The sequence below is a fragment of the Lepidochelys olivacea genome (genome assembly GCF_965140295.1).
Source record: "Lepidochelys olivacea isolate rLepOli2 genome assembly, chromosome: 13".
In the NCBI taxonomy this organism is placed as follows: Eukaryota; Metazoa; Chordata; order Testudines; family Cheloniidae; genus Lepidochelys; species Lepidochelys olivacea.
Window position 1 is genome coordinate 1,091,694 of NC_140423.1, and position 24,560 is coordinate 1,116,253.

The 24,560-nt window shown below is 54.1% G+C and overlaps 2 protein-coding genes across 2 annotated transcripts; one reads left to right on the forward strand and one right to left on the reverse strand.

Annotated features, from left to right (window-relative positions):
• The first annotated feature begins 3,047 nt into the window (after window positions 1-3,047).
• On the forward strand, window positions 3,048-12,620 carry LOC311529363 (uncharacterized protein). Its single transcript, XM_084645314.1, has 2 exons — window positions 3,048-3,133; window positions 10,001-12,620. Exons 1-2 carry the CDS (start codon window positions 3,058-3,060, stop codon window positions 11,512-11,514), a joined length of 1,590 nt encoding a protein of 529 aa, XP_084501440.1. The 5' UTR covers window positions 3,048-3,057; the 3' UTR covers window positions 11,515-12,620.
• Window positions 12,621-20,955: 8,335 nt separating this feature from the next.
• On the reverse strand, window positions 20,956-23,062 carry SPINT4 (serine peptidase inhibitor, Kunitz type 4). The gene is made up of 4 exons (XM_084645315.1): window positions 22,926-23,062; window positions 22,412-22,582; window positions 21,336-21,473; window positions 20,956-21,142 (listed from the first exon to the last, which is right to left on the reverse strand). The coding sequence occupies exons 1-4, from the start codon at window positions 23,008-23,010 to the stop codon at window positions 21,132-21,134; spliced, it is 405 nt and encodes a 134-aa protein (XP_084501441.1). The 5' UTR covers window positions 23,011-23,062; the 3' UTR covers window positions 20,956-21,131.
• Between the last annotated feature and the right edge of the window lie 1,498 nt (window positions 23,063-24,560).

Sequence of the window (24,560 nt, forward strand, 5' to 3'; positions counted from 1 at the left end):
TACCAGAACTGGTGAGACAAGGTGTGTGTATGTCTGAGTGCTGGTTGCTGCGTTCTCCCACTGCAGGGGCACGCGGCTGAGGAGGGACTCCGCTTTGGGAGTTACTCTAAGCTGGCTTGCCTCTGGATTCTCTCAGTACTTTCTTTTCTAGTATTTTAATGCCACTTTCTTTGCACTGTTAGGTCAAGTTTGTGGATGCTCCGAACGCGTCACCTCTCCCCTCGGCCCCCGAATGGTCCCAGGGAGTGGAAGACTAGGGGTCCTGCATGGTTGTCTGGGTACACCATGGAATGCTAGGCAGAGTCGCTATGAATGGCCCTGTCTGTCTAGGTTTGATGGTGCACCCATTGCCATCCAAGTGTCTTCAGACTCATCTGTTAGGCACGTTTGTAGTAGGAAGCCTGTTCCTGGTAGAGTGTACTGTGCGCAAGACCTAAACATGTGGGCAGGGCTCATATTGCCTCTCAATTTAAAAAAGGGAAAGAATATAAACCAGGAAACTGCAGGTCAGTGAATCTAAATTCAGTTGTCAGTAAAACTCTGGAGACCATAAGCAAGGACGGGTGGAGGGAAGAGGTTGCAGAGACAGGAATTATTAGCAGAAACCAATTTGGTGCATGCCGGAGTGATCTAATCTCCTGTTGAAGAGGGCAAAGACGCTCCTGATGAGGTGAATGTGGATAATGCTGGTTACCGAATGTCCTTCCATGTTGTCTTGGCTCTTTCTTTATCCATTGACTTCAGTTGGAGCTTTGCTTCAGGGCTTCAAGATCTGGCCCTTAGATTTAGGCATTAGCAAATGTGCCACATAACCTGCACAAGTCAGTCTGGGAGCAGAAGACAGCCATGTAAGCTGGGTATAGCAGAAGCATAGTTAAATGGATGTCATTGAAACAAAAGGACCCTGTAAATGGCACCAGCTCGTAGAGCAGAACGGTCACAGACACTATCCAGAATATTTCAACCTGTTACAGGAGAGGCTAGGCAAGGGTTGGTGGGCATAGCAGGAATAAATCGGAAGTCATCCACTTGGACCAAAGGATGACTTTGTGGATAATGAAAGGGACTCATGGGGTTATGTTAGCATTGCCATGAAGTGGTTGCTGTTTGTTCAGCTGCAGCCTGAAAGACCAAGAGGATTGTATTCTGCACCAGAAGGAGTTGTGTAAAGCAGACAAGACATGTTATAAAGCCCTGGCCAAGGCCAGGGACAGGCCCTTCCTGGACTCCTGCATCCAGTTCAGGGCACATCATCACCCTACAGAATCACAAATTCAGGAGAAGGGGCAGAGAAGAGCTGCTGAACTAATCACATCTATGGAAAGCCTTAGTTCTGATCACAAGCTAGAGATCCTACGTCTGTACAGTCTGGAGAAGAGAAGACTCCAAGGCAGGGGTGGGCAAACTTTTTGGCCCGAGGGCCACATCTGCGTGGGGAAATTGTATGCAAGGTCATGAATGTAGGGCTGGGGCAAGGGGTTTGGGTGTAGGAGGGAGTGCGGGATGTGGGAGTGGGTACGGTGTGCAGGAAGGGGCTCAGGGCAAGGGGTTGGGGTGCAGGAGAGGTGCAGGGTGCAGGAGGGGGCTCAGAGCAAGGGGTTGAGGTGCAGGAGAGGTGCGGGGTGCAGGAGGGGACTCAGGGCAGGGACTTGGGGTACAGGAGGGGGTGCGGGTGCAGGAGGGGGCTCAGGGCAGGGGGTTGGGGTGCAGGAAAGGGGGAGGAGTGCAGGAGGGGGCTTACGGCAGGGGGTTGGGGTGCAGGAGGGGTACAGCAGGGGGCTCAAGGCAGGGGGTTAGGGGGCTCAGGGCAGGGAGTTGGGGTGAGGGGTACAGGAGGGGTTTGGGGTGTGGGCTCTGGACTGGCGCCACTTACCTTGAGCGGCTCCAGGGTGGCAGTGGTGCGCAGCGGGGCTAAGGCAGGCTCCCTGCCTGCCCTGGCCCCGTGCTGCTCCCGGAAGTGGTCAGCATGTCTGGCAGTGGCTCCTGGGGGTGGGGTGGGGCAGGTGGCTCTGCCGTGTGCTGCCCTTGCCTGTGGGTACCACCCCTGAAGCTCCCATTGGCCGCAGTTCCCCATTCCTGGCCAATGGGAGCTGCGGTGGGCGGTGCCTGCAGGCAAGGACAGCGCATGGAGCCCTCTGCCCCGCCTCCCAAGGGGCCGCAGGGATGTGGTGCCGGCCACTTGTGGGAGCAGCACAGGGCCAGGGCAGACAGGGAGCCTGCCTTAGCCCCACTGCGCCGCAGGGCTACCAATCCCGTGGGATGGATTGAAAGCCCTGATGGCCAGATCTGGCCCTTGGGCTGTAGTTTGCCCACCTCTGCTCCGAGGGGTGGGGAGGAGAAGATTTTATAGCATTTCAGCACCTCTTAGGGACTTGGGTGAGGAAGGGGGACTCCTGGAAATTCCTGTCATTGGGGATGAAAAAGAAATGATATTTGCATTAAAAAGAGAGGGCTTTTGCTGTTTCCAATCCACAGCCCAGGGAGGCGCTGATACAGTCCAACTGATTGGGCCTCCCGGGAAATGGGGAGTCGTACGTGTGCCCATGGCTTGTCAGTAAACAAATGTGATCAGTCTCCTAATCGGTGCATAGCCCAGTGCAAATCAGCATGATTCTTGGGGCTCCAGAAGAAGTCCCCCACAGGTGGCCTTGGTAAAGAACTTGGGAAGCTACTGCCTTCCTCTGAAGCCTGGAGCAAGGACTCTCTGCTGGGCTCAAGGGAGTATATCCTACATGACCCGTTTTCTGCGGTCGCCAATGACCCTGGGCATTGGTGGATCTCAGTCCCTCCGCTTTCCTCCTTAGGTTTCTTTGCTTTTGTCTTCCAAGGCAATTTCTAAGCATGACGAGGACCTGTTCATATCCTTATTCTGTGTGGGCAGGGACAGATATCTGGAGCTGGCTCCTTAGAATGTGGAATTAGGCTAAAATATGGGCTGTCCTTATAGATCACCTGTGAGCTGCTTCCTCCCACACTTGAACCAGCTCCACCTGGGTGCGACTTTAAATTGCAGGCTGGCTCAGCTCTGGGCACTCAGACCCAGCTCTTGGCAGCACCATGAAGTCAAGGGGCCTCTTTCTCCTCCTGGGGCTCTTCACCCTCTGGACAGCGCTGCAGGGCGCTCCAACACAAAGTGAGTACAGGCAGAGAAGGGAGCAGGGCATGGAGGGGAGACCTGGCATGGAGGGGGCAAGGGCAGTGGGTGCTTAGAAATACCTGACACTTTAGTTGGTTTGTCTCATCCATGACCTGACGCAGGGACCAATAGAAACACGTCTCCATTGTCAGAGCCACTGGCACAGGGATGGGACTGACCCCAGCAAAGCCAGGGTGAGGGGATGAGATTCCCTCGGAGCAGCAGACAGAATTACAGACCAGCTGGACTGGCCAGACACTGCAAGTTCCCGAGATGCGGAGTGACAGTCACTGAGGGCCAGGCATCCGAGGGCTCAGGCTGGCAGGCTCTGGACTGTTTTAACTGGAGGCTTTTATTATCAATATAAGAATATGCAGGAGCCCAAACTTTACACTACAACATCCCACTGTCTTATGGGGGCCGTGCACCATGCTCATGCCTAGTATGCCAGCCAGATCTCCGTCATCTCAGACTCCTCATCCACACTGGCACCTGGCTCCAGCTCCTGTGGCCTTTGGCACAGAACATCGTCCCTAACTGCCCTCCCCAATTCCCTGTTCGGGAAGACGCATCAGAGCTGCACCTACCGACTCTCTGATTCTTGGAGAGCAGTCCCCAGAAGCTGTGGGCATGTAAATGGGTGGGAGGGAAGTAGCCACAATCTGAGCTGGTTGTAGGTTGGCAGGCAGGAGTCAGCGAGGGGAACAGGGTTGTCTAAGGTTGAGGAACCCAGGTACAGATGGGAGAGAAGAGGGGAGGCTCTACCCATGGTACTTCACATGGGTCCCCAAGGCTGTTTTTGCTCTGAACTCTGTTTCTCGTCTCAAACATGGGCTGCTGGGTGCTCCTGATTGCCCAGGACACACAGACCTGCTTCAAACGTACCCTCTTCTTGGCAGGGTTTGTTAACACAAACCAAACCTTGGGGTCCTGCTGGCATTTCAGCAGCCAAACACTAACTTTGCAGACCTGGAAAGCATCCCCATATAACAGCGCAGCCCTTAGTGACACTCCTGAGCCACCACTGAAATGCTTCTGGTAATTTGCTCAGATCTCTGAGAAAGGGTCCGTTTGGTTTGGAGCATTGTGTGCCGTGTGTCAGCTCAAAGGGGTATTTGGAGAAAAAGCAAACAAAATCTATTCTGCTTTTTTCCCAGTGGGGCGCTTTATGTAAAACACTTGATTCCTCCTTGACTGATCAGCTCTGCCCATGTTGCTAGGCCCTCAGTTAGCTCCCAAAGGGCAAGAGCGGAAATGTCTCCCTTGGCCCAGAGCATATACTCAGGGAAAGAAGGTCACTTTCCTGTGGCTGAAGAAAATCAAAGGTGGGGATTGCGAAGTCCTGAATGGTGGAAATGTCCATGCTGTCCATGTGCTTTGGAGAAATGCCCTGCACCTCTGTGAGCCTGCTACTGCTCCCATTGGAGTCAGCTGGATCGGGTCCTTTGTTGTTCAGCCACGTATTGCCATGGTCCATGTTGACCATCCTGTAGAGTCCTTTTAGCTAATTCAGCCCAAAGGCTCGAATTTGAGTGCCGGGGATCAGGCTCCTTCCTCTGCGTTTAGGCCCCTAAACAGACTTCCATGGAAGCTGTGGATGCTCAGCACCTCTGATAATGAGGCCACTTATTTAGGTTCCTCTCTCCCCCGTCCCCCACACAGAGACTGGGAGTGGCTAAGTCATTATGCAAGGTAACCTATTTCCCCTTGTTTTTTCCTACCTCTCCCCCTCAGACGTTCTTGTTAAACCCTGGATTTGTGCTGGAAATGGCCCACCTTGATTATCATACACATTGTAAGGAGAGTGATCACTTTAGATAAGCTATTACCAGCAGGAGAGTGGGTTTGTGGGGGGAGGTATTTTTTCATGCTTTGTGTGTATAAAAAGATCTTCTACACTTTCCACAGTATGCATCCGATGAAGTGAGCTGTAGCTCACGAAAGCTCATGCTCAAATAAATTGGTTAGTCTCTAAGGTGCCACAAGTCCTCCTTTTCTTTTTGTGAATACAGACTAACACGGCTGCTACTCTGAAACTTGTATTGTCATTGGGACTCAGGGGGAACCTACCTCAAGATTAATAGGGACAGTTCACATCGCTCAGCAGTATTGTTTTAAGCTCCTGGCAGAACTGAGATTGAAGCTTTTGACATTTTGCTCTGTGCCTATGAGGAGGAGTGGGACGGAGGTAGTGTAACAGGTTTTGGTGCCAGTTGGGAATGGGGGTAGGTGAACTACAAACATGTCAGATGTTTGGGCCTCTTTTCATTTCCTCTGAAGCAGTTCAGCCACCTGCTAGGAAGGATCTTCCTAACTCGCACAGAAGGAGAGCTGGCTGTATTTTAAAGAATCCTTATTGAGGTTACAGGAACAAACGATCCCGATGTGTAGAAAGAATAGTAAATATGGCAGGCGATCACCTTGGCTTAACAGTGAAATCCTTGCTGATCAAAAAAAGAAAAAAAGAAACACAAAAAAGAAGCTTACAAGAAGTGGAAGATTGGACAAATGACCAGGGAGGAGTATAAAAATATTGCTCGGGCATGCAGGAGTGAAATCAGGAAGGCCAAACCACACTTGGAGTTGCAGCTAGCAAGAGGTGTTAAGAGTAACAAGAAGGGTTTCTTCAGGTATGTTAGCAACAAGAAGAAAGTCAAGGAAAGTGTGGGCCCCTTACTGAATGAGGGAGGCAACCTAGTGACAGAGGATGTGGAAAAAGCTAATGTACTCAATGCTTTTTTTGCCTCTGTCTTCACGAACAAGGTCAGCTCCCAGACTACTGCACTGGGCAGCACAGCATGGGGAGGAGGTGACCAGCCCTCTGTGGAAAAAGAAGTGGTTCGGGACTATTTAGAAAAGCTGGACAAGCACAAGTCCATGGGGCCGGTTGTGCTGCATCCGAGAGTGTTAAAGGAGTTGGCAGATGTGATTGCAGAGCCATTGGCCATTATCTTTGAAAACTCATGGCGATCCGGGGAAGTCCCGGACGACTGGAAAAAGGCTAATGTAGTGCCCATCTTTAAAAAAGGGAAGAAGGAGGATCCTGGGAACTGCAGGCCAGTCAGCCTCACCTCAGTCCCTGGAAAAATCATGGAGCAGGTCCTCAAGGAATCAATTCTGAAGCACTTAGAGGAGAGTAAAGTGATCAGGAACAGTCAGCATGGATTCACCAAGGGCAAGTAATGCCTGACTAATCTAATTGCCTTCTATGACGAGATAACTGGCTCTGTGGATGAGGGGAAAGCGGTGGACGTGTTGTTCCTTGACTTTAGCAAAGCTTTTGACATGGTCTCCCACAGTATTCCTGCCAGCAATTTAAAGAAGTATGGGCTGGATGAATGCACTATAAGGTGGAGAGAAAGCTGGCTAGATTGTTGGGCTCAGCGGGTAGTGATCAATGGCTCCATGTCTAGTTGGCAGCTGGTATCAAGTGGAGTGCCCCAAGGGTCGGTCCTGGGGCCGGTTTTGTTCAATATCTTCATAAATGATCTGGAGGATGGTGTGGATTGCACCCTCAGCAAGTTTGCAGACGATACTAAACTGGGAGGAGAGGTAGATACGCTGGAGGGTAGGGATGGGATACAGAGGGACCTAGACAAATTGGAGGATTGGGCCAAAAGAAATCTGATGAGGTTCAACAAGGACAAGTGCAGAGTCCTGCACTTAGGACGGAAGAATCCAATGCACTGCTACAGACTAGGGACCGAAAGGCTCGGCAGCAGTTCTGCAGAAAAGGACCTAGGGGTTACAGTGGACCAGAAGCTGGATATGAGTCAACAGTGTGCCCTTGTTGCCAAGAAGGCCAATGGCATTTTGGGATGTATAAGTAGGGGCATTGCCAGCAGATCGAGGGACGTGATCGTTCCCCTCTATTCGACATTGGTGAGGCCTCATCTGGAGTACTGTGTCCAGTTTTGGGCCCCAACCTACAAGAAGGATGTGGAAAAATTGGGGAGAGTCCAGCGGAGGGCAGCAAAAATGATTAGGGAACAGGAACACATGACTTATGAGGAGAGGCTGAGGGAACTGGGATTGTTTAGTCTACAGAAGAGAAGAATGAAGGGGGATTTGATAGCTACTTTCAACTACCTGAAAGGGGGTTCCAAAGAGGATGGAGCTTGGCTGTTCTCAGTGGTTGTAAATGACAGAACAAGAAGTAATGGTCTCAAGTTGCAGTGGGGGAGGTTTAGATTGGATATTAGGAAAAACTTTTTCACTAGGAGGGTGGTGAAGCCCTAGAATGAGTTCCCTAGGGAGGTGGTGGAATCTCCTTCCTTAGATGTTTTTAAGGTCAGGCTTGACAAAGCCCTGGCAGGGATGATTTAGTTAGGGATTGGTCCTGCTTTGAGCAGGGGGTTGGACTAGATGACCTCCTGGGGTCCCTTCCAACCCTGATATTCTATGATTCTATGAGGAGAAAAGATCACCTACATCCAGGAAGTCTTCTTGGGCTTCAAGGATCTGATCCCCTTGTGCCAGCCAAGAAACAACCTGCTTCCATGAGCTCAGCTCATTGATGCCACGAGCACTAGACACCCTGAAGGAGACTCAAGCAAAAACCTGGGAGTTTGAGGCTTGTTCTTCCTGGCTAATAAAAAAGGGCCACAAGTAACTGGTGCCTCTCCTGACTGAAACAGCTAGTGCCTCCATTATTGAAGAAATCTTCCCTCCCTCCTTCAAACTCCCAAGAGTCCAGCCAACAATAAAGAAACCCACCCTGGATGCACTGGACCTAGCTAATTACTGCCTGGTTTCAAACCCACCATTCCTATGCAAGCTCAGAGATGTTAGCTGAAAGCTGCTTATAAGCTTATGTAGGCAAAGCCAATATCCTAGCCCCAGCACGGTGTGGATTCAGCCCAAGACATGGAACCGAAACAGTATTCCTGGCACTGATGGATGATCTGCTGCTGTGGATAGAGGGCAGGCGTCCATTCTTATTCTTCTGGACTTCTCTGCAGTGTTTGTCAGATACTTCTTCCCTGTTTGAAGGTGGACGCAGGGCTCAGGAGGAGGCAGAAAAACGGTCTGAGTTTTCTTGGAAGGACGCACCCAAAGGATGGTGATGGAAGTCGCAATCCTGCCACTAGACCCTCACTTGTGAAGTGCCTGAAAGATCAATTCTGTTTCCTGTCCTATTCAGCATCTCCATGCAGCCTCTAGGAGAACTGATGAGACATCACTCAGATGCCAACAATATGCAGATGACATATCGCTCTATGAAAAGGAGGACTTGTGGCACCTTAGAGACTAACCAATTTATTTGAGCATAAGCTTTCGTGAGCTACAGCTCACTTCATCGGATGCATGTATTATGTTATTAGCTACAACTGCTTAACAACACAGTAAAAGCACCCTGTGTAAGGTTGTAAGGAGAGTGGTCACTTTAGATAAGCTATTACCAGCAGGAGAGTGGGGTGGGGGGAGGTATTTTTTCATGCTTTGTGTGTATGAAAAGATCTTCTACACTTTCCACAGTATGCATCCGATGAAGTGAGCTGTAGCTCACGAAAGCTTATGCTCAAATAAATTGGTTAGTCTCTAAGGTGCCACAAGTCCTCCTTTTCTTTTTGCGAATACAGACTAACACGGCTGTTACTCTGAAACATATCGCTCTATCTTATCCTTCACAACATACAACAACAGCACCGTCACTAAGCTGGCCCACTGCTTGGTTGGGGTCAGCTCATCCAAGAAGAACTGATTGAAACTGAAACCTAGCAAGACAGCAGTCATGTTGGTTAGCAGGCACGGTTATCAGGGGGAAGTAATTTGGAGTTTGCAGCCCCCATTCATCCTCTTCTGGTTGAAGATACATGCCCCAGTCAAGTCAAGTCAGTCTGTAGTTTAGGAGTTAGGATTCCTTGTTGATGTTAAGCTCTCACAGGGCAGCGTCTCCAGGTCAGTTTCTGCTGTCTCTGATGGGCTAGGAGACTCCATGCCATCTTGACAGATGAGGTCCTTGTCTGAGCAATACTTCAGTGTGACAAAGTGGATATTTTCTGTAATATTTTTATGATTCTGGTGTGTGCCTCAATTTCCCCTGTATGCTGCATTGTTACCAAGTAAGGGGAAAAGGACTGTTTGCTCTCAGGGCAGGCTAAAAAAACATAAATATGAGTGTCACCTCGCTGTCTGGGCCTCAGTCCCCATACCAATGGAGTACCTAAGAAGACAATGGAAAATCCAATCACCAAGTCATAGACACCTAGCCACCAGTGATGCAGAGGGATATAGATTTCTCCACCTCTCATGAGGAAAGCTGAGCACAATCCCCCAGCTTGAGAACTGTTAAGGAAAAGTTAACACATGTGACTCCATTTTGGGTTGGGGCTCACCATTGTCTAAAAGCAAGCACATCATGCACGAGGAGGAGTGTTCCTTAGACACTGCATCCCTGTAAAAATCCTCCTTGTCTCCAGCCTGCCTTGACTCCCAGTATCTGTTTTTTGTCAGTCTCTAACTCCCTATCTCCTGGCCAGAACAAAGGACTGGAGGGGGTGAGGTGGGGGAAGAAGAGCTGGCTGCTAGAAGCAGCCCGGGCTCTTACCTGGCATCTGACCAAGGAGGTCAGACTGAGAGACAGACAGAGCTTGAGCAACGGGCTTCAGTCGTGTCACTTACTGCACTTCTGGAAGTTGCTCAGATACCACAGGGATGGGTGCAGTATAAGAACCTGAATAGAACAGAATCAGGTACCATATGTACAACTACCTAGGGACTATCCAAGGTAAGGGGCAATGCTCATATCCTGTGGACAGGTTGCTGCAGCATGAAGAAAGTGCATAGGGTGGATTGGCAGCAGCCATATGTGACTGAGGCATATTTGGGTCTCTGACTCTCCTGTTTTCTCTCCCTTTTCAGGGATCTCTGGCACAGCTTCTCCTCTCCATGGTGATGACCCAGGGAAGCACATATCAGAAGAAGACAAGCTGAAGGAAAAACTTGTGTTGGGGACAACAAAACCGGTGTCTGGACCAGAACCTGAGTCAACTGGAAAACCAGTGTCTGTTTTAAAACCTGGATCTGATGAAAAACCTGTGTCTGGTGAAGAAGATGATGAGGATGACTTGGACGGGGGAGATGGCGACCCTGACCTGAGCGAGGATGACTTGGACGGGGGAGATGGTGACCCTGACCTGAGCGAGGATGACTCGGATGGGGGAGATGGTGACGCTGACCTGAGCGAGGATGATTTGGACGGGGGAGTTGGCGATGCTGACCTGACCGAGGATGACTCGGATGGGGGAGATGGCGACCCTGAACTGAGCGAGGATGATTTGGACGGGGGAGATGGCGACGCTGACCTGAGCGAAGATGACTCGGACGGGGGAGATGGCGACCCTGACCTGAGCGAGGATGACTCGGATGGGGGAGATGGTGACGCTGACCTGAGCGACGATGACTTGGACGGGGGAGATGGTGATGCTGACCTGAGCGAGGATGATTTGGACGGGGGAGTTGGCGACGCTGACCTGAGCGAGGATGACTCGGACGGGGGAGATGGCGACCCTGACCTGAGCGAGGATGATTTGGACGGGGGAGTTGGCGACGCTGACCTGAGCGAGGATGACTCGGACGGGGGAGATGGCGACCCTGACCTGAGCGAGGATGATTTGGACGGGGGAGATGGCGACGCTGACCTGAGCGAGGATGACTCGGACGGGGGAGATGGTGACCCTGACCTGAGCGAGGATGACTCGGACGGGGGAGATGGCGACCCTGACCTGAGCGAGGATGACTCGGACGGGGGAGATGGTGACGCTGACCTGAGCGACGATGACTTGGACGGGGAAGTTGGCGACGCTGACCTGAGCGAGGATGACTCGGACGGGGGAGATGGTGACCCTGACCTGAGCGAGGATGACTCAGACGGGAGAGATGGCGACCCTGACCTGAGCGAGGATGACTCGGACGGGGGAGATGGCGACCCTGAACTGAGCGAGGATGACTTGGACGGGGAAGTTGGCGACGCTGACCTGAGCGAGGATGACTCGGACGGGGAAGATGGCGACCCTGACCTGAGCGAGGATGACTCGGACAGGGGAGATGGCGACCCTGACCTGAGCGAGGATGACTTGGACGGGGGAGATGGCGACCGTGACCTGAGCGAGGATGACTCGGACGGGGGAGATGGCGACCCTGACCTGAGCGAGGATGACTCGGACGGGGGAGATGGCGACCCTGACCTGAGTGAAGATGACTCGGACGGGGGAGATGGCGACCCTGACCTGAGCGAGGATGACTTGGACGGGGGAGATGGCGACCCTGACCTGAGCGAGGATGACTCGGACGGGGGAGTTGGCGATGCTGACCTGAGCGAGGATTCTTCTCTGAGGGATGGGGGCTCTGATGGGGCTGAAGACTGTGACAAGTGAGGTGATAATTCTGACCTGTGGGATGGTGGCTCTAAACAGCTGATGGTTTGGAAACCTTCTGATATCAGATCAGCCGGCAAATACATTCCTGGCAACAAGAGCCTCTCTTTCCTGTTTGATGTTTTCCAGCTGTCCCTTCTCTTTTACCAGTGATTGCCTGGGAACAAGCTGCCTCCTCGAATGACAAGGTTACTGCTCAGGGATCACTCTCTCTGGGTGAAGGAAATCAATGTTCAGGGATCTTCGCTCCCTGGCTTGAGTAGGGTGCAAGGGGACGTTGGGGTTCTCTCTCTAGGCTCTTACTCTAAGCTCGTCACCCTAGTGTCTGAGCACTTTGATTCAGCTTTCAGGTCACTTTTTCTTGGGATATATTTTCTGTCTTATTAAATCTTTCCTGATGGGTTAGCCAGCCCCTGGCACTGATGTTCTCCACTCCTAGCGGTGTTCCAGGTTCAGGCCAGTTCTCTGATACCTGTCCCATCGCATGGTGCACCCAGAGCCATTCCCTCCGGACACCTTCAGTCTGGGCCTGGGGCCAGTGTCTTCCTCCAGCAGCCGGAATGCTGAGCTGAAGGAAAACTCATTTACTCATAAATTCCGCTGCTGATGTGGCTCCCCCTGCCCCGAGGTCAGCCAGACCTTCTGGCTAAGAGCAATCATAGCCCTGGTTTGGGCAGCTTGGATGGGCCTCTGCCGCTCCATTCTCCTGGGGACGGTGTAGACTTGAGGTAACGTGTTGGAAACCATACGTATGACTCCGTTACCCAGCTGTGCACATAAAAACTGAGCTCCATTCCTGGCAGGCTACTGAGAAAGGATTGTGGAGCGAGCAAACGGGCTGTTTACACTTGGCGCCCGAATCCAGGGTTAACAGTGTGTGACTAGGTCATGTCTTTACGAAACGTGCAAAAAGAGAGCCAGGATGGCCTAGTGGGTTGGGTCTGGGTATATTCCCTCTGTGCTCTGCTATGTTTGTAACCTCAGCTCTGCCATGTGTAACTGTTTGGCTTGGTTTCAGAGTAACAGTCGTGTTAGTCTGTATTCGCAAAAAGAAAAGCAGTACTTGTGGAACCTTAGAGACTAACCAATTTATTTGAGCATGAGCTTTCGTGAGCTACAGCTCACTTCATCGCATGCATACTGTGGTCTTCTGCAGTTTCCACAGTGTGCATGCAATGAAGTGAGCTGTAGCTCACGAAAGCTCATGCTCAAATAAATTGGTTAGTCTCTAAGGTGCCACAAGTACTCCTTTTCTGTTTGGCTTGGGTAAGACATTGTCTATCTGTGTGTAGGTTTCCCCAGGGGTGGAATGGGGGGGACCTATCTCCTGGGGACTCTGAGGACCCACCAGTACAGCACTTAGTAAATGTGTACATGTAACTCTTAGAATGTAGGGGAAGAAATTGTGTGTAGGGTTGTAGGGGCTGATTCTCCACAAGTCACCAGCCCAGTGCTGGGTGCAGTCGTAGGCTGCCTGATTTCCATGAACAAGCGTTGAGGATACACCTTCAAGCTGTGTATTTGGCAACTGGGTGTTCAAATGGCCACCCGTGCGGCTAATCTGCACGTTGCACGGACAGATGTCGTAATGGTGCCTGCAGATTAGAGACACAATTGTGCAGGTGCTCGGCCAGTGTCCTTGGGGAGTTAGGCCGTACGTATGTTCTACATCAGGGAACACAAAGAGCCCGGCTTTGTAAAAACCCTTCTTGTTTTCACCATTCTCTTCCTTGAAGTAAAAAGTCCCCTCCCCGTAACACTGTTGTTAACGGAGCTGTGTGTTTATCTCTGCTGCTTTGCCCACCATTCTGCGTGTAGCTGGGTGTCCGAGCCACCTTCCTGTCTGGTTGATGCAGCGTGTGTTCTCTGCCACGTGACGTGCGCTGGGAGGTAGCTTGGTCTCTTTCTTTTAGAAATGAAAACCTCTCTTCAATAAATGTGGATATTAAAAATAACCCGTGCCAGGATATTGCTGTGAATGTCTGTCTGTGGTTTCATAAGCCTGTGTCCCTGGCCAGTGCTCTCCCCTTGCCCTCCCAGACAGGAGCTTCTCTTCTCTCTTGGGCCTAATTTCAGGGTACCATGAGATGCCCTTTCCACTAGTTCCTCAGCCAGTGGCCAGGAACACAGAGGAACACACTGATCCTGCACGTGCTCAGATGCTTAACTTCAATGGGACTTGTCACGGAGTCCCTGGGCGATGCTCTGGAACTGCTCCCCATGAAGCCAGGCAGGACTCTGGGGAAGTCTCCTTCCTGTGAGCAGCCTGTCTGGAGGGCACACAGCTCACCCAGCTTCCACCTTCCTGGGTCTGACCTCGGAGCATTCAGCGTCCTTTGCCCCTCCGTGCGCTTCCCACAGCAAGTCCGTCCAGGCAGGGTCCTGGGGAAGCCAGAGGGTCCTGCCCCCCAACTCCGCAGGCAGACGGGACTCTCAGCCAGCCAGTAAAACAGAGGTTTATTAGAGGACAGGAACACGGTCTAAAACAGAGCTTGTAGGTACAGAGAACAGGACCCCTCAGCTGGGTCCATTTTGGGGGGCAGGGAGCCAGACAACCACGTCTGCACTTCACTCCATGTCCCAGCCAGCCCCAAACTGAAACTCTGTCCAGCCCCTCCTCCTCTGGGCTTTGTTCCTTTCCCGGGCCAGGAGGTCACCTGATTCCTTTGTTCTCCAACCCTTTAGCTCTCACCTTGCAGGGGGGAAGGGCCCAGGCCATCAGTTGCCAGGAAACAGGGTGTTGGCCATTCTCTGTGTCCAGATCCCTGCACACACCTGCCCTCTAGGGCTCTGCAACGACCAAACACCCTTATCCCACCACCTAGATACTTAAGAGCTGCATAGGGGAAACTCAGGCACCCCCACACTATTCAGAGGAAAGCTTAAGAACAGTCCCACTTCATCACACTAGTCATGGGCCAAAAGCCAAACACAGAGGTATTTGCAGGAGTGGGGCCAAAATTAGTCCCTGCAGTACAATTTCTAGTGGCAAATTAGATCCGCACTAATATGAACCCTCACCCCTTCCAGTGACCAGCACATTCTATCCCCCGAGCCCAGTCAGGGCACCCCCCGACGTGTGAAAGGCCAAAGGCCAAAGCAAAATGCCAGAGGAGGAGGAAGGGAAGATGGCACTGTTAGGGAGAAGACACCTGACCAGGGTGCGAGTGTAGATGGGAGCCAAAGAACCTTGTCTTTCTGCAACTGCTTTCGTGTGCCAGGACTCATCTGCCAGGGATTCTACTTCTTCTTTGGTGGTTTGAGTGCCCCAAGGCATGTGAGCGTTCCGAGACCCCTGGGGAGCCTGCCCGCCGGACCCAGCCCTCCCCAGGGTTTCATTAAAACAGCCACACAGAGGCAGCCAAATAAAGGTGGGAATGGTGGGAGATCCAGACCTCCCCCAGAAGCAGCCGCTTCACAAAGCGCCTCAGACTGAGCAGGCAGTGGGACACGTTCCCAGAGCTGCTTGTACACAAATATGCAAGTGCATTTGGGAGCCCAGTGCACATGACTGTGTGTGCAAATGTGTGACATGCACTAGGCAGCCAGGTGTGCAGCTGCACAGGCCAAATTAGACACAAAACCTGCACAATTGTGAAAACCCGGGCACTAGTGTAAAGACTGGTCTGCTCCATGTGGCTGCTCCCAGAGCTCCCGAGGCACATCCCAGAGCTTGTCTGTGCTTACTGGGAAAGTTTCCCACCAGGCAACTCAGCATCTCAGCCTCTGGATTGCAGCCCTGAATAGAAGCAGCTGCCTTGGATCCAGCTTGACAGGCTGGGGTGGGGTGGGTGGTGGGGGCTGCCCAGGCTGGGAGAGGCCTGACCTGGAGAACGGAAGCAGACGCCGAGGTGCTGGGATGTCAGGAAATGTTTACTGAGGAAGAGAAGAAATCCCAGGAAGCCACGACCTGTTCTCCTGGCAAGAGCACCGGGGATGGGGGAGAGTCCCTGGGGGTCGGGGCTTTGTCTTCCTGCTAGTCCGATCTTTGGCAATTGACCCCAGTGCGGCTGAGGCAGCTCGTCCCCTGAGGAGTCCGGGTCCTGGCAGACGGGAGTTAGGGAGACCCTGGGAAATAGGACAAAGCCGTCAGAGCCCTTGTACCATGGCACTGTGAGGCACCTCCCCCACTCCTTAACCAGTCCTGCCTTGAAGACGGTTTAAATTCCAGCCTGGCTCAGCACTGGGGACTCAGAGCTGACCCTCAGCAGCACATGGCATCAGGGTGCATTGACCCCAGGTGCCTTACACACCCAGCAGGTATATTTCCATTTCCTTGGCTAGTCACTTGCACGGCTAGAGCTGCAGGCAGAAAGGAACTGAGACTCTTCCAGCTCTGGAGGGTGGGGGCGGGTGGGAGGACAGGACGGGATGGGCTCCCTTCAGTCTGCAGCTATGGGACGGTGAGAGATGGGCCATGTATGCAGTGTGTGATGCTGTATAGACTAGCTGTGACCATTTATAATGTTCTTGATACCAGTGTTACAAAATTGCAATGAATCGTACAAGATATGCGCTGTAAGGTATCAGTGGAAAAGTTATGATTGGCTAAATATGATAATCATGTTTATATGTATGGATCCTATTTGTATTGTGAGTTATAAATATGTGTGGTATATTTGTATTTCAAACTTGTGCTGTGTTTCTGGGTGACACCCCCAGACAGATTGGCATCAGCACTATCCAGCCAGCTACACAATGAACCCACGGAGAGATGGCAGGGGTTACACCTATGAGTCAGCAGGACATGTAGGGACGAGTCTGTGGACAGGGGCCTGCAATTGCTTTTCCATGCCCATGTGTTTGTAGGTTTGTGTTTGGGACACAGGATGTACAAGCCACAAGACAAAGAATATAAAATGGCAGCTGCATCTTCTCCATTTTTGTCTTCAATCCTGCTTCTCACCTCTGGAGTAACTTCTCTACAAACTGAAGCTCTGAACAAAGGACTGAATAACCCATCCAAGCTGTGGATGTGTTCCAGAGGGACTCTACAAGTCAGCAAACTCCCCAATGCTACTAAGAACCTGATATATGGACTCTGAAGTCATATGTATGGACCTGATTGTTTTGACCATTTAACAGCTCTCTTGTTCTTTTCTTTTCTAATAAACCTTTAGTTTTAGACGCTAAAGGATGGGCTGGCAGTTTGGTATTTTGGGTAAGATCCAACCTAATATTCACCTGGCAATGTGACTGGCCCTTTGGGGTTCAGAAGAACATTTTGTAGAGTGAGAAGAGTTTTCAAATAACTCCTCACCTTACTGCACTGAGCTGCTGATTGGGAGCCAGGGAACTGGAATGCAATAAAGGGGCTGTGTGATTTCTTTTCTAGCTTCTTGATAACCAGTGTGGGGGATCAGGAGCACAGTTTGTGACTGATTGGTGAATCTGACTTCAGTGTTAACCTCCAGTTTTGGGAGGATCTGTCTTTTTTTTTCAGCCTGTCCTGACCTTGGCATTTTCAGTGAGGGCTTCCCTTTCCACCACAGATAAACACACATTCACCGTCTCCACGCATCAGATATGCACGCACTGTGCGTGTACAGTGCATATTCCACGTCTAGATAATACTTAGTCCTGCCATGAGTGCAGGGGACTGGACTAGATGAGCCCCCAAAGTCCCTTCCAGTCCTATGATTCTATGCTCCATACCAACTGCAGAAGCCCTGAAACACACCGAGACTACACCCAGGCACCGTCGGATTAGGTAGGGAACATACACGAGGGGCCCCATTTACTGGAGAGCAGCCTGGGGGCCCTGGTGTGTTCCCAGCATTGCACTGTATAAGTAGCAGCACCTGTCCAGGTTGTCATGGGTCTTACCCTGGCCTGCACAGGCCTGGAGACAATCTTCTTTAGTCTCAAAGTTGTTCTTAAAAAGAAAAGGAGGACTTGTGGCACCTTAGAGACTAACCAATTTATTTGAGCATGAGTTTTCGTGAGCTACAGCTCACTTCATCAGATGCATATCGTGGAACGTCCACGATATGCATCTGATGAAGTGATACGTTTCCACGATATGCATCTGATGAAGTGAGCTGTAGCTCATGAAAGCTCATGCTCAGATAAATTGGTTAGTCTCTAAGGTGCCACAAGTCCTCCTTTTCTTTTTGCGAATACAGACTAACACGGCTGTTACTCTGAAAGTTGTTCTTCTTCCCATTGCAGCCACCATAAGAGAATTCTTCACGCTTCTTAGAATGCCAGTTGTAGACCCAGCGAGGAATGGCAGCAGTACAGGGGCCCACTTCAGTGGGGAGGCTGCAGATATCTGCGGACACAGGACAGAGAGATAAGGGACTCAGAAGCAGGGACTTCTGCCAAGGATCTGTCTCCCGCACACCCAGATGAAGAGGGTAGGCATGAGCACGCAGGAGCAGAGGCTTGTCCTATGGGCGTCTCTGTGCAATGTGATGTGGCCTTTACCACCCAAAGTGAGAAATCATCAGGGAAAAATATCCGTGTCCAGCTTCAGCAGAGACTCAGCACCCTGGGGCAAGGGTGTTCCAGTGGATGGAAGAGTCCCTCCTGCCTCTGCAGAGCTGGCATTGCCCCTCCCAGCGCTAGAGGAATGGCACAAAGGATTGCACGTGGACACGGAAATGGACGTCTGGAAGTCTGAGAGTCCCTGGAAAGGAAGATGGCCCCTGTCTTCATGCTGCTGTGGGGAGCTTGGTCTGAGTGCCCTGCCCAGCTGAGCCAGGCTGGGATTTAAACAATGGCCCAGGTGGGACCTGGTCAGGATGGGGGGAGGTGGCTCACAGTGACCTCTCGGCTCCTGCCATGGACCAGCGCCAGGCACGCACTGTCTGACACTAAATCAGTCCCCCCGGAAGGAACGAGGAAACAACCCGGATCCCGGGTCTGAGAACCTCCCTGCACTCAGCAGCTCTGTGACTGCAGAGTTCAGTGTAAACGGGGTGACTCCACTGCAGTCCCTAGGGACGTGAGTGTGAAACCCAAGAGAGATCGGGATGAGCCCTGAAGAGACTCACTCCTTCACTGTGGAAACATTTCAGCCCAGAAATGACCAATACCCTCTTCCTGCTTCAGCAAAGACCCCAAGCCCCTGAGCTCATTGGATCATTCAGGCCACGGTCAGTCAGTAACTGATTTCTCTTCCTATCTCCCAGTGGGAGAGGGAGGTACCCTGGCCTACGGGCAGCCCTGTGTCACAGGCTGGAACAGGGCGCGGGGTCGGACAGGTTTGTGCCGACCGCTCGTGTTTAGAATATCCCGCCCCCATTCCCATCTGTGGCCTGTACAAAGCAGGGCTGGACCTGAGTTAGCAGGTGTAGGGGCCCTCAGCATGCGAGAGCTCAGGGCCCTCAGGTCAGGGAGTGGAGATCAGCCCCAGTGGCCCGGCCATCTTCCCAAACTGTCCTGCAGGACTAGGGGCGACCCAGCCCCCAGCCCTGAGCCTCACCGTGCCCTCCGCACTTCCTGAGACATCCTGTTTGAGTCTCAGAGTTGTTCTCGTTCCCATCACAACCTCTATATGTGAATTTCTCACACTTCTTGGCCTGCCAATTGTAGAACCAGTGAGGGATCATGGCATAACAGGACCCGGGGTCAGCAGGGAGTCTACAAAGGTCTGAGGGGCAGAGCAGAGAGAGAAGTGTCTGAAAGGCAGAGCAAAGCCATTCTGAGCTGGGTTTCTCCCTTCATCCCCTGGTCCCTTCCCCTTCCACTGCCTGCTGCCTGCACTTACCCCCAGCCGCAGGCGGCAGCTGGACCCAGAGGGCCAGGAGCCCCAGGAGGAGGACGATGGCCCCTGACTTCATGGTGCTGCCGGGAGCCGGGTCCAGTGCCCAGCCCTGAGCCGGGCTGGGATTTAAACCCGGTGGGGCCGGGTCAGAAGGGGAGGAGGTGCCTGCAGTGAGCTCTCGGCTCCTGCCATGCTCCAGCTCCCAGCACGTGCTGTCCAACAATAAATCAGCTCCCCCAGGTAGAACGAGGAAACAAGCCGGATCCTGGGGTTTGCGAAACCCCCTTGAAGGGAGCCTGGAGAAACAGGGAGGTCCAGGCCCAAAAGTCCCGTTGGCTGCAGTCTCAGAGACTGATGGGGGCACATGCCCGCCCCATCCTAGGGGACAGACCCTACTCAGAGCCCAAGGGAAGGGAAATCCCTGGCTCCTGCCAGGGGTTCCGGGGTGTGCATGTGTAGTTCCTTCCTGGCCCCAGGGGTACAGACAGCTTGGCCCACGGGGGAGTGCGCGTCACCCTTCAACCCCAGACATGGGCTGGGAGCCAGGTCACGGCCCTTTCCCCATTGTGTCCCCAGTAGCTGGTTCCGCCAGCCCCCTTGGGGCCCAGGAGACGGGACCGGCTCTGGAAAAAGTCCCCGCGGGGGATTCGATCCCCAGCAGCGCCCATTGGACCCCTGGCTACTGCTCAGCTGCCCCTGCCCTGCAGCCTGGCTGCGTCTGTCCAGCAGGGACTGACCAGAGGGACTGTGGTGCCACGGCCCAGCCCCCGTCCCTTCCATTTCCAACACGGGGAACCCTGCCCAGGGGAACGAGGAAATGGCCATGGCCCAGAGCAACGGGGGATCAGCCGTGGACACACTGGGCTTGTGCTGCTGCCCTTGTGAACTGCCAGAGCCTGACATGGGCCCAGAGCCCCCAGAGCCGCCCTCCCAGAGAAACCAGCCAGATGGGTCCAGAGCAGCCCTGCAGGGCCGGAGGCCTGGTCACCTGAGGGGACCGGCCCGACCTGCCCACACCAGCCAGGGCGATGCAGAGAGGAGGGAGGAGCCCGCCTGGCCCCCCCCATCTGTTCTTCCGTGAGACACTCGCCACCAGGACACCTGGAGGAGGTGCCTGACTTGCATGGCAATAATATGGCTGGATCCCCAGAACTGGGTCTTGCTGGGGAGAGGGACCGACCCCATTGGGGAGAGTGGGGTTGACAGGCTCTGAGCTGGGGCTTCCTCCCCCAAGCGACTCCCCCCAGAGCTACTGGGGAGGGGCCGGCTTGGAAAATCCTCCCCCGACCCTTTCACCTCAAATGCCTGTTCCCCAGCGACTCTGGATTGTGTCCCCTGAACCCCTCACAGAGGTGCTGTCTGGGGTCCTGTGGAGACAGCCCTGCTCCCCTTAAGGTGCTGAGCAGCTGTGCGTCCCCACCCCAGCAATGTGTCTGGGTGTATGAGGTGCCCTCCCCTCTAGGCTCTGACCCCCCCGGAGGCTGGTGGTCCTTAATACCCTCTCCCTCCAGGACACAGGGCGAGCCCAGCCTCTGGGGGCTTAAACACAACACCCCCGGGAGCACCCCATAGACAATCAGCGTCTCTCAGTCTCTGGATTGCAGCCCTGAACAGAAGCAGCTGCCTTGGATCCAGCTTGACAGGCCCAGAGGGGTGGGGTGGGTGGTGGGGGCTGCCCAGGCTGGGGGAGGCCTGACCTGGAGAACGGAAGCAGAGGCTGAGGTGCTGGGACATCAGGAAATGTTTATTGAGGAAGAGAAGGAATCCCAGGAAACCTCGACCTGTTCTCCTGGCAAGAGCACCGGGGATGGGGGAGAGACCCTGGGGGTTGGGGCTTTGTCTTCAGGCTGATCCGATCTTGGCAATTGGCCTGTGGGCTGAGGCAGCTCGTCCTGGCAGACGGGAGTCAGGGAGACCCTGGAAAATAGGAGGAAGCCGTCAGCGCCCTGGTCCCGTATCGCCCTGTGCTTGGCGTGGCAACAGGGCAGCTGGTGAGGGTGACACCATCCCAGGCAGACAGGTGCCCATGCCAGGAGGGATGGGGCCACAGCGCGTCTCTGGGCGGCTGCTGAGCCGCAGGGTGTCCTTGTGGCCGGAAGACGGGACTCACCTGATGGAGCCACCGTCAGGCAGATGTAGCCACAGCCATTAAAGCAGCACTTCTGTCCTTCTTTACAGTCAGAGTCGCTGTCGCAGCCATGCAGGCAAATGCCAGGGCCTGAGGTCTTGGGGCAAACCCCGGGTCTCTCTGCAATGCAGAATGAGCACACAGGGAGACACCAGTCTTGTCACTTAGCTGCACCAGCCAAAGGGACTCCCAGCCTCTGCCTTAGGACCTTGAACTGGCAGCTCCCTGGGCAGAGGTCCAGGGCAGCAGACACTTCCAGCTTCCTGAGACAGCTCTGGGCTGGGGGGCCTGGGAGTTGGGATCGGGTATGGCAGGCTCATGGGACTGGGTTTTGTTCCCCTGCCGCTGCAGAGCTGCCTGTCCCCCCGCCCAGCGCTCTGGACCCTTCCCCTGTGCTATCAGCCCTAGTGCTGCATGCAGGTGTGAGGACAGCCTCAGCCCATGGCACTGCACAGCCAGCTCTCGCTCAGAGCTCCGCGATTGCTACCCAGCGTAGCCAGACCATGCTGCACAACGGACAGAGCGGGCAGCTGGGTCCGAGGGGCCGGGCGTTTAGTCTCTGCTGTCAGGATTTCCGGGTGGAAGTGAAGCCTCCAGCACAACCCCAGTAGAACAGCCCACTTGTGCCAGAACTGGAGTCAGATGCCGGCAGCGCGGTCTCCCCTGCCCAGGCTCTTGGCCGGGGCCCTGGGGCCCTGGCTGCCCCATGTGTCCATTAGCTTCTTCAGGAGGCAGGTCAAACCGTGATACAGGGTGGCAGTGGCTGCCCAGGGCCACGCAGTAGGAGGCTATACTGGAACTCAGGACTTCCTGGCTAACAGGGCCACGGCTCCGAGCCCTGTGATTTAGGACCCCCCAGGTCCCTCCCCAGCCACAGCAGGGCTGGAACTCAGGGGACCTTTTATTTGACCAGACCTCCCACCGTGAGAGATACCAGGGCTCCTTAAACTGCTGGAGACCAGCCCCAGTGTAATTCCGCCCCCCCAGTTTATGGTATGGATCTGGGCAGCACCTGCCCCCGCCCCACCGAGGGAGAGGCCGGGCTCTGTCCCACGCACCAGGAGGCCTGCAGGCACGCACACACTCTGCCTTCGTCTTAAAGTTGTTCTTGTTGCCCTTGCAGCCTCCGTAGATGAAGCTTTCACACGTCCTGGAGGCCGGGTTGTAGAAGTAGCGAGGGATCCGTCCCTTGCAAGGGCCCTGCTCAGGCGGGAGTCGGCAAATGTCACCTGGGGAGAGGAGATGGGTTGTGATGAGAGCAGAGATCTGCACTGGATGGCCCTGAACACACGCGTGTGCTCTCTGGGAGGAGGCGACGGCAGGGTGCCTCTGGCCTGCATGCTGTGGCCGTTCACTCCTGACCTGAGAGCTCTTCCAAGAAAAGTGGGTGCCACAGGAGAGAAACATCCACTTCCACCTCCAGCAAAGACTCTGAGCCCTGGGGTCTGGGAGTGACGGCCCCAGGGAAAGCACATTTAAGGGCAATTCTTGCACTGCAAGTTGTGACTTCCTCTACAAAAGAGAGAGCTCCCGGGACCCTCATCTGAGCCATGGGCAACTTCCCTTACTTACGTTTATCTCCCTGACCAGCTACAGCCTGCAGCTCGGCCCAGACGGCGAGGAGCCCCAGGAGCAGGAAGATGCTGCCTGACTCCATGGTTCTGACAGGAGTTGGGTCTGAGTGCCCAGCGCTAAACCAGGCTGGGATTTAAAGCCTAGTCCACGTGGGACCTGGTCAGGAGCGGGGGGAGGTGCCCGCAGTGACCTATCGGCTCCTGCCATGCTCCAGCTCCCAGCACGCGCTGTCTGACAATAAATCAGTCCCCCCGGATGGAACGAGGAAACAACCCGGATCCCGGGGTTTGGGAAACCCCCTCGAAGGAGCCTGGAGAAACAGGAAGGTCCAGAGCGCCCTGTGGGGAGACAGCCTGGTGCAAAGTGAGACTGACGGGGAGGTGAGCTGGGGAGCCCAGGGTTCCTGTGAGCAGGGCATGGAGATGGGGCACGTTGTGCAGCAGGGCTGAGAAGGCCAAGAGGATTCTGGGTAGCAGGCGACATGGTGTAACGAAGGCGTGGTGACATGGTACAGGCTGTCTGCCCTGCTGGTACCAGGGCGTCACACCCCCTGCGCTGCTCAGCCCTGCTGGAGTCTCCTCAGTGCCCTGCCGCAGCGTGTGCCAAAGCAAACATCCTCCACGCCTGGCATGTTACTGAAGCCCCGCCCAAAGCCAGGGACAGGCCCCTCCTGGACACCTGCATGCAGCTCCGGGCATGTCAGCTCCCTAGGGAAGCAGAAATCCTGGAGAAGGTGCAGAGATGAGCAGCTGCTGAGGGTCTCAGCTAGAGATCTGAACCCTGGGCAGCCTGGGGACCAGCAGCTCTGGAGGGGTGATGGCTAGATGAGGATCTGTCAGGCTGAAACAGTAGCCAGGGGTGACATGGCAGTGCTGGGAATGGAATCCACCTAGAGCCAATCCCGTCTGGGATCCTGGGCCCCAGCGGGGCTGGCAGAACCAGCTACTGGGGACTAAGTGAGGAACGGGCTGTGACCTGGCTCCCACCCTGTGTCCGGAGTAAAAGGTGACTCGCACTCCTCTGTGGGCTGGGTTGTCCCCAGACCTAGGATCAGGAAGGAATCACGAGTACGCACACACACACACACTTATGCCAGGGTTTCTCCTTGTCTTGGGCACTGAGCAGATACTGTCCCCTAGGATGGGGTGGGCATGTTCTGCCATCAGTCCCTGGATCTGACTGGGACCGTGGAGCCTGGGCCTACCTGTTTCTCCAGGTTCCTTTGGGGGGTTTCTCAGACCACAAGATCCGGGTTGTTTCCTCGTTCCATGCAGGGGAAATTACAGGTGAAACTGGTTTATTGTGAAATGCAGTGAGTTGCATGCTGGCCCAGGGAAGGAGCCCAAAGGTCACTATGAGTCACCTCCCCTCTCAGCTGCAGCAGGGACAGGGTTTAAATCCCTGCCCGGCTCAGCCATGGGGACTCAGACCCAGCCCCTGGCAGCACCATGACGTCAGGGGCCATCTTCCTGCTCCTGGGGCTCCTGGCCCTCTGGGCCCAGCTGCCGCCTGCATCTGGAGGTGAGTGCGGGCAGCCGGCAGAGAAGGGAGCAGGGGCAGTGGGTGCTTGGAAATACCTGACCCATTAGGCAGTGGGTTGGTTTGTCTCATCCGTGACCTGACACCGGGACC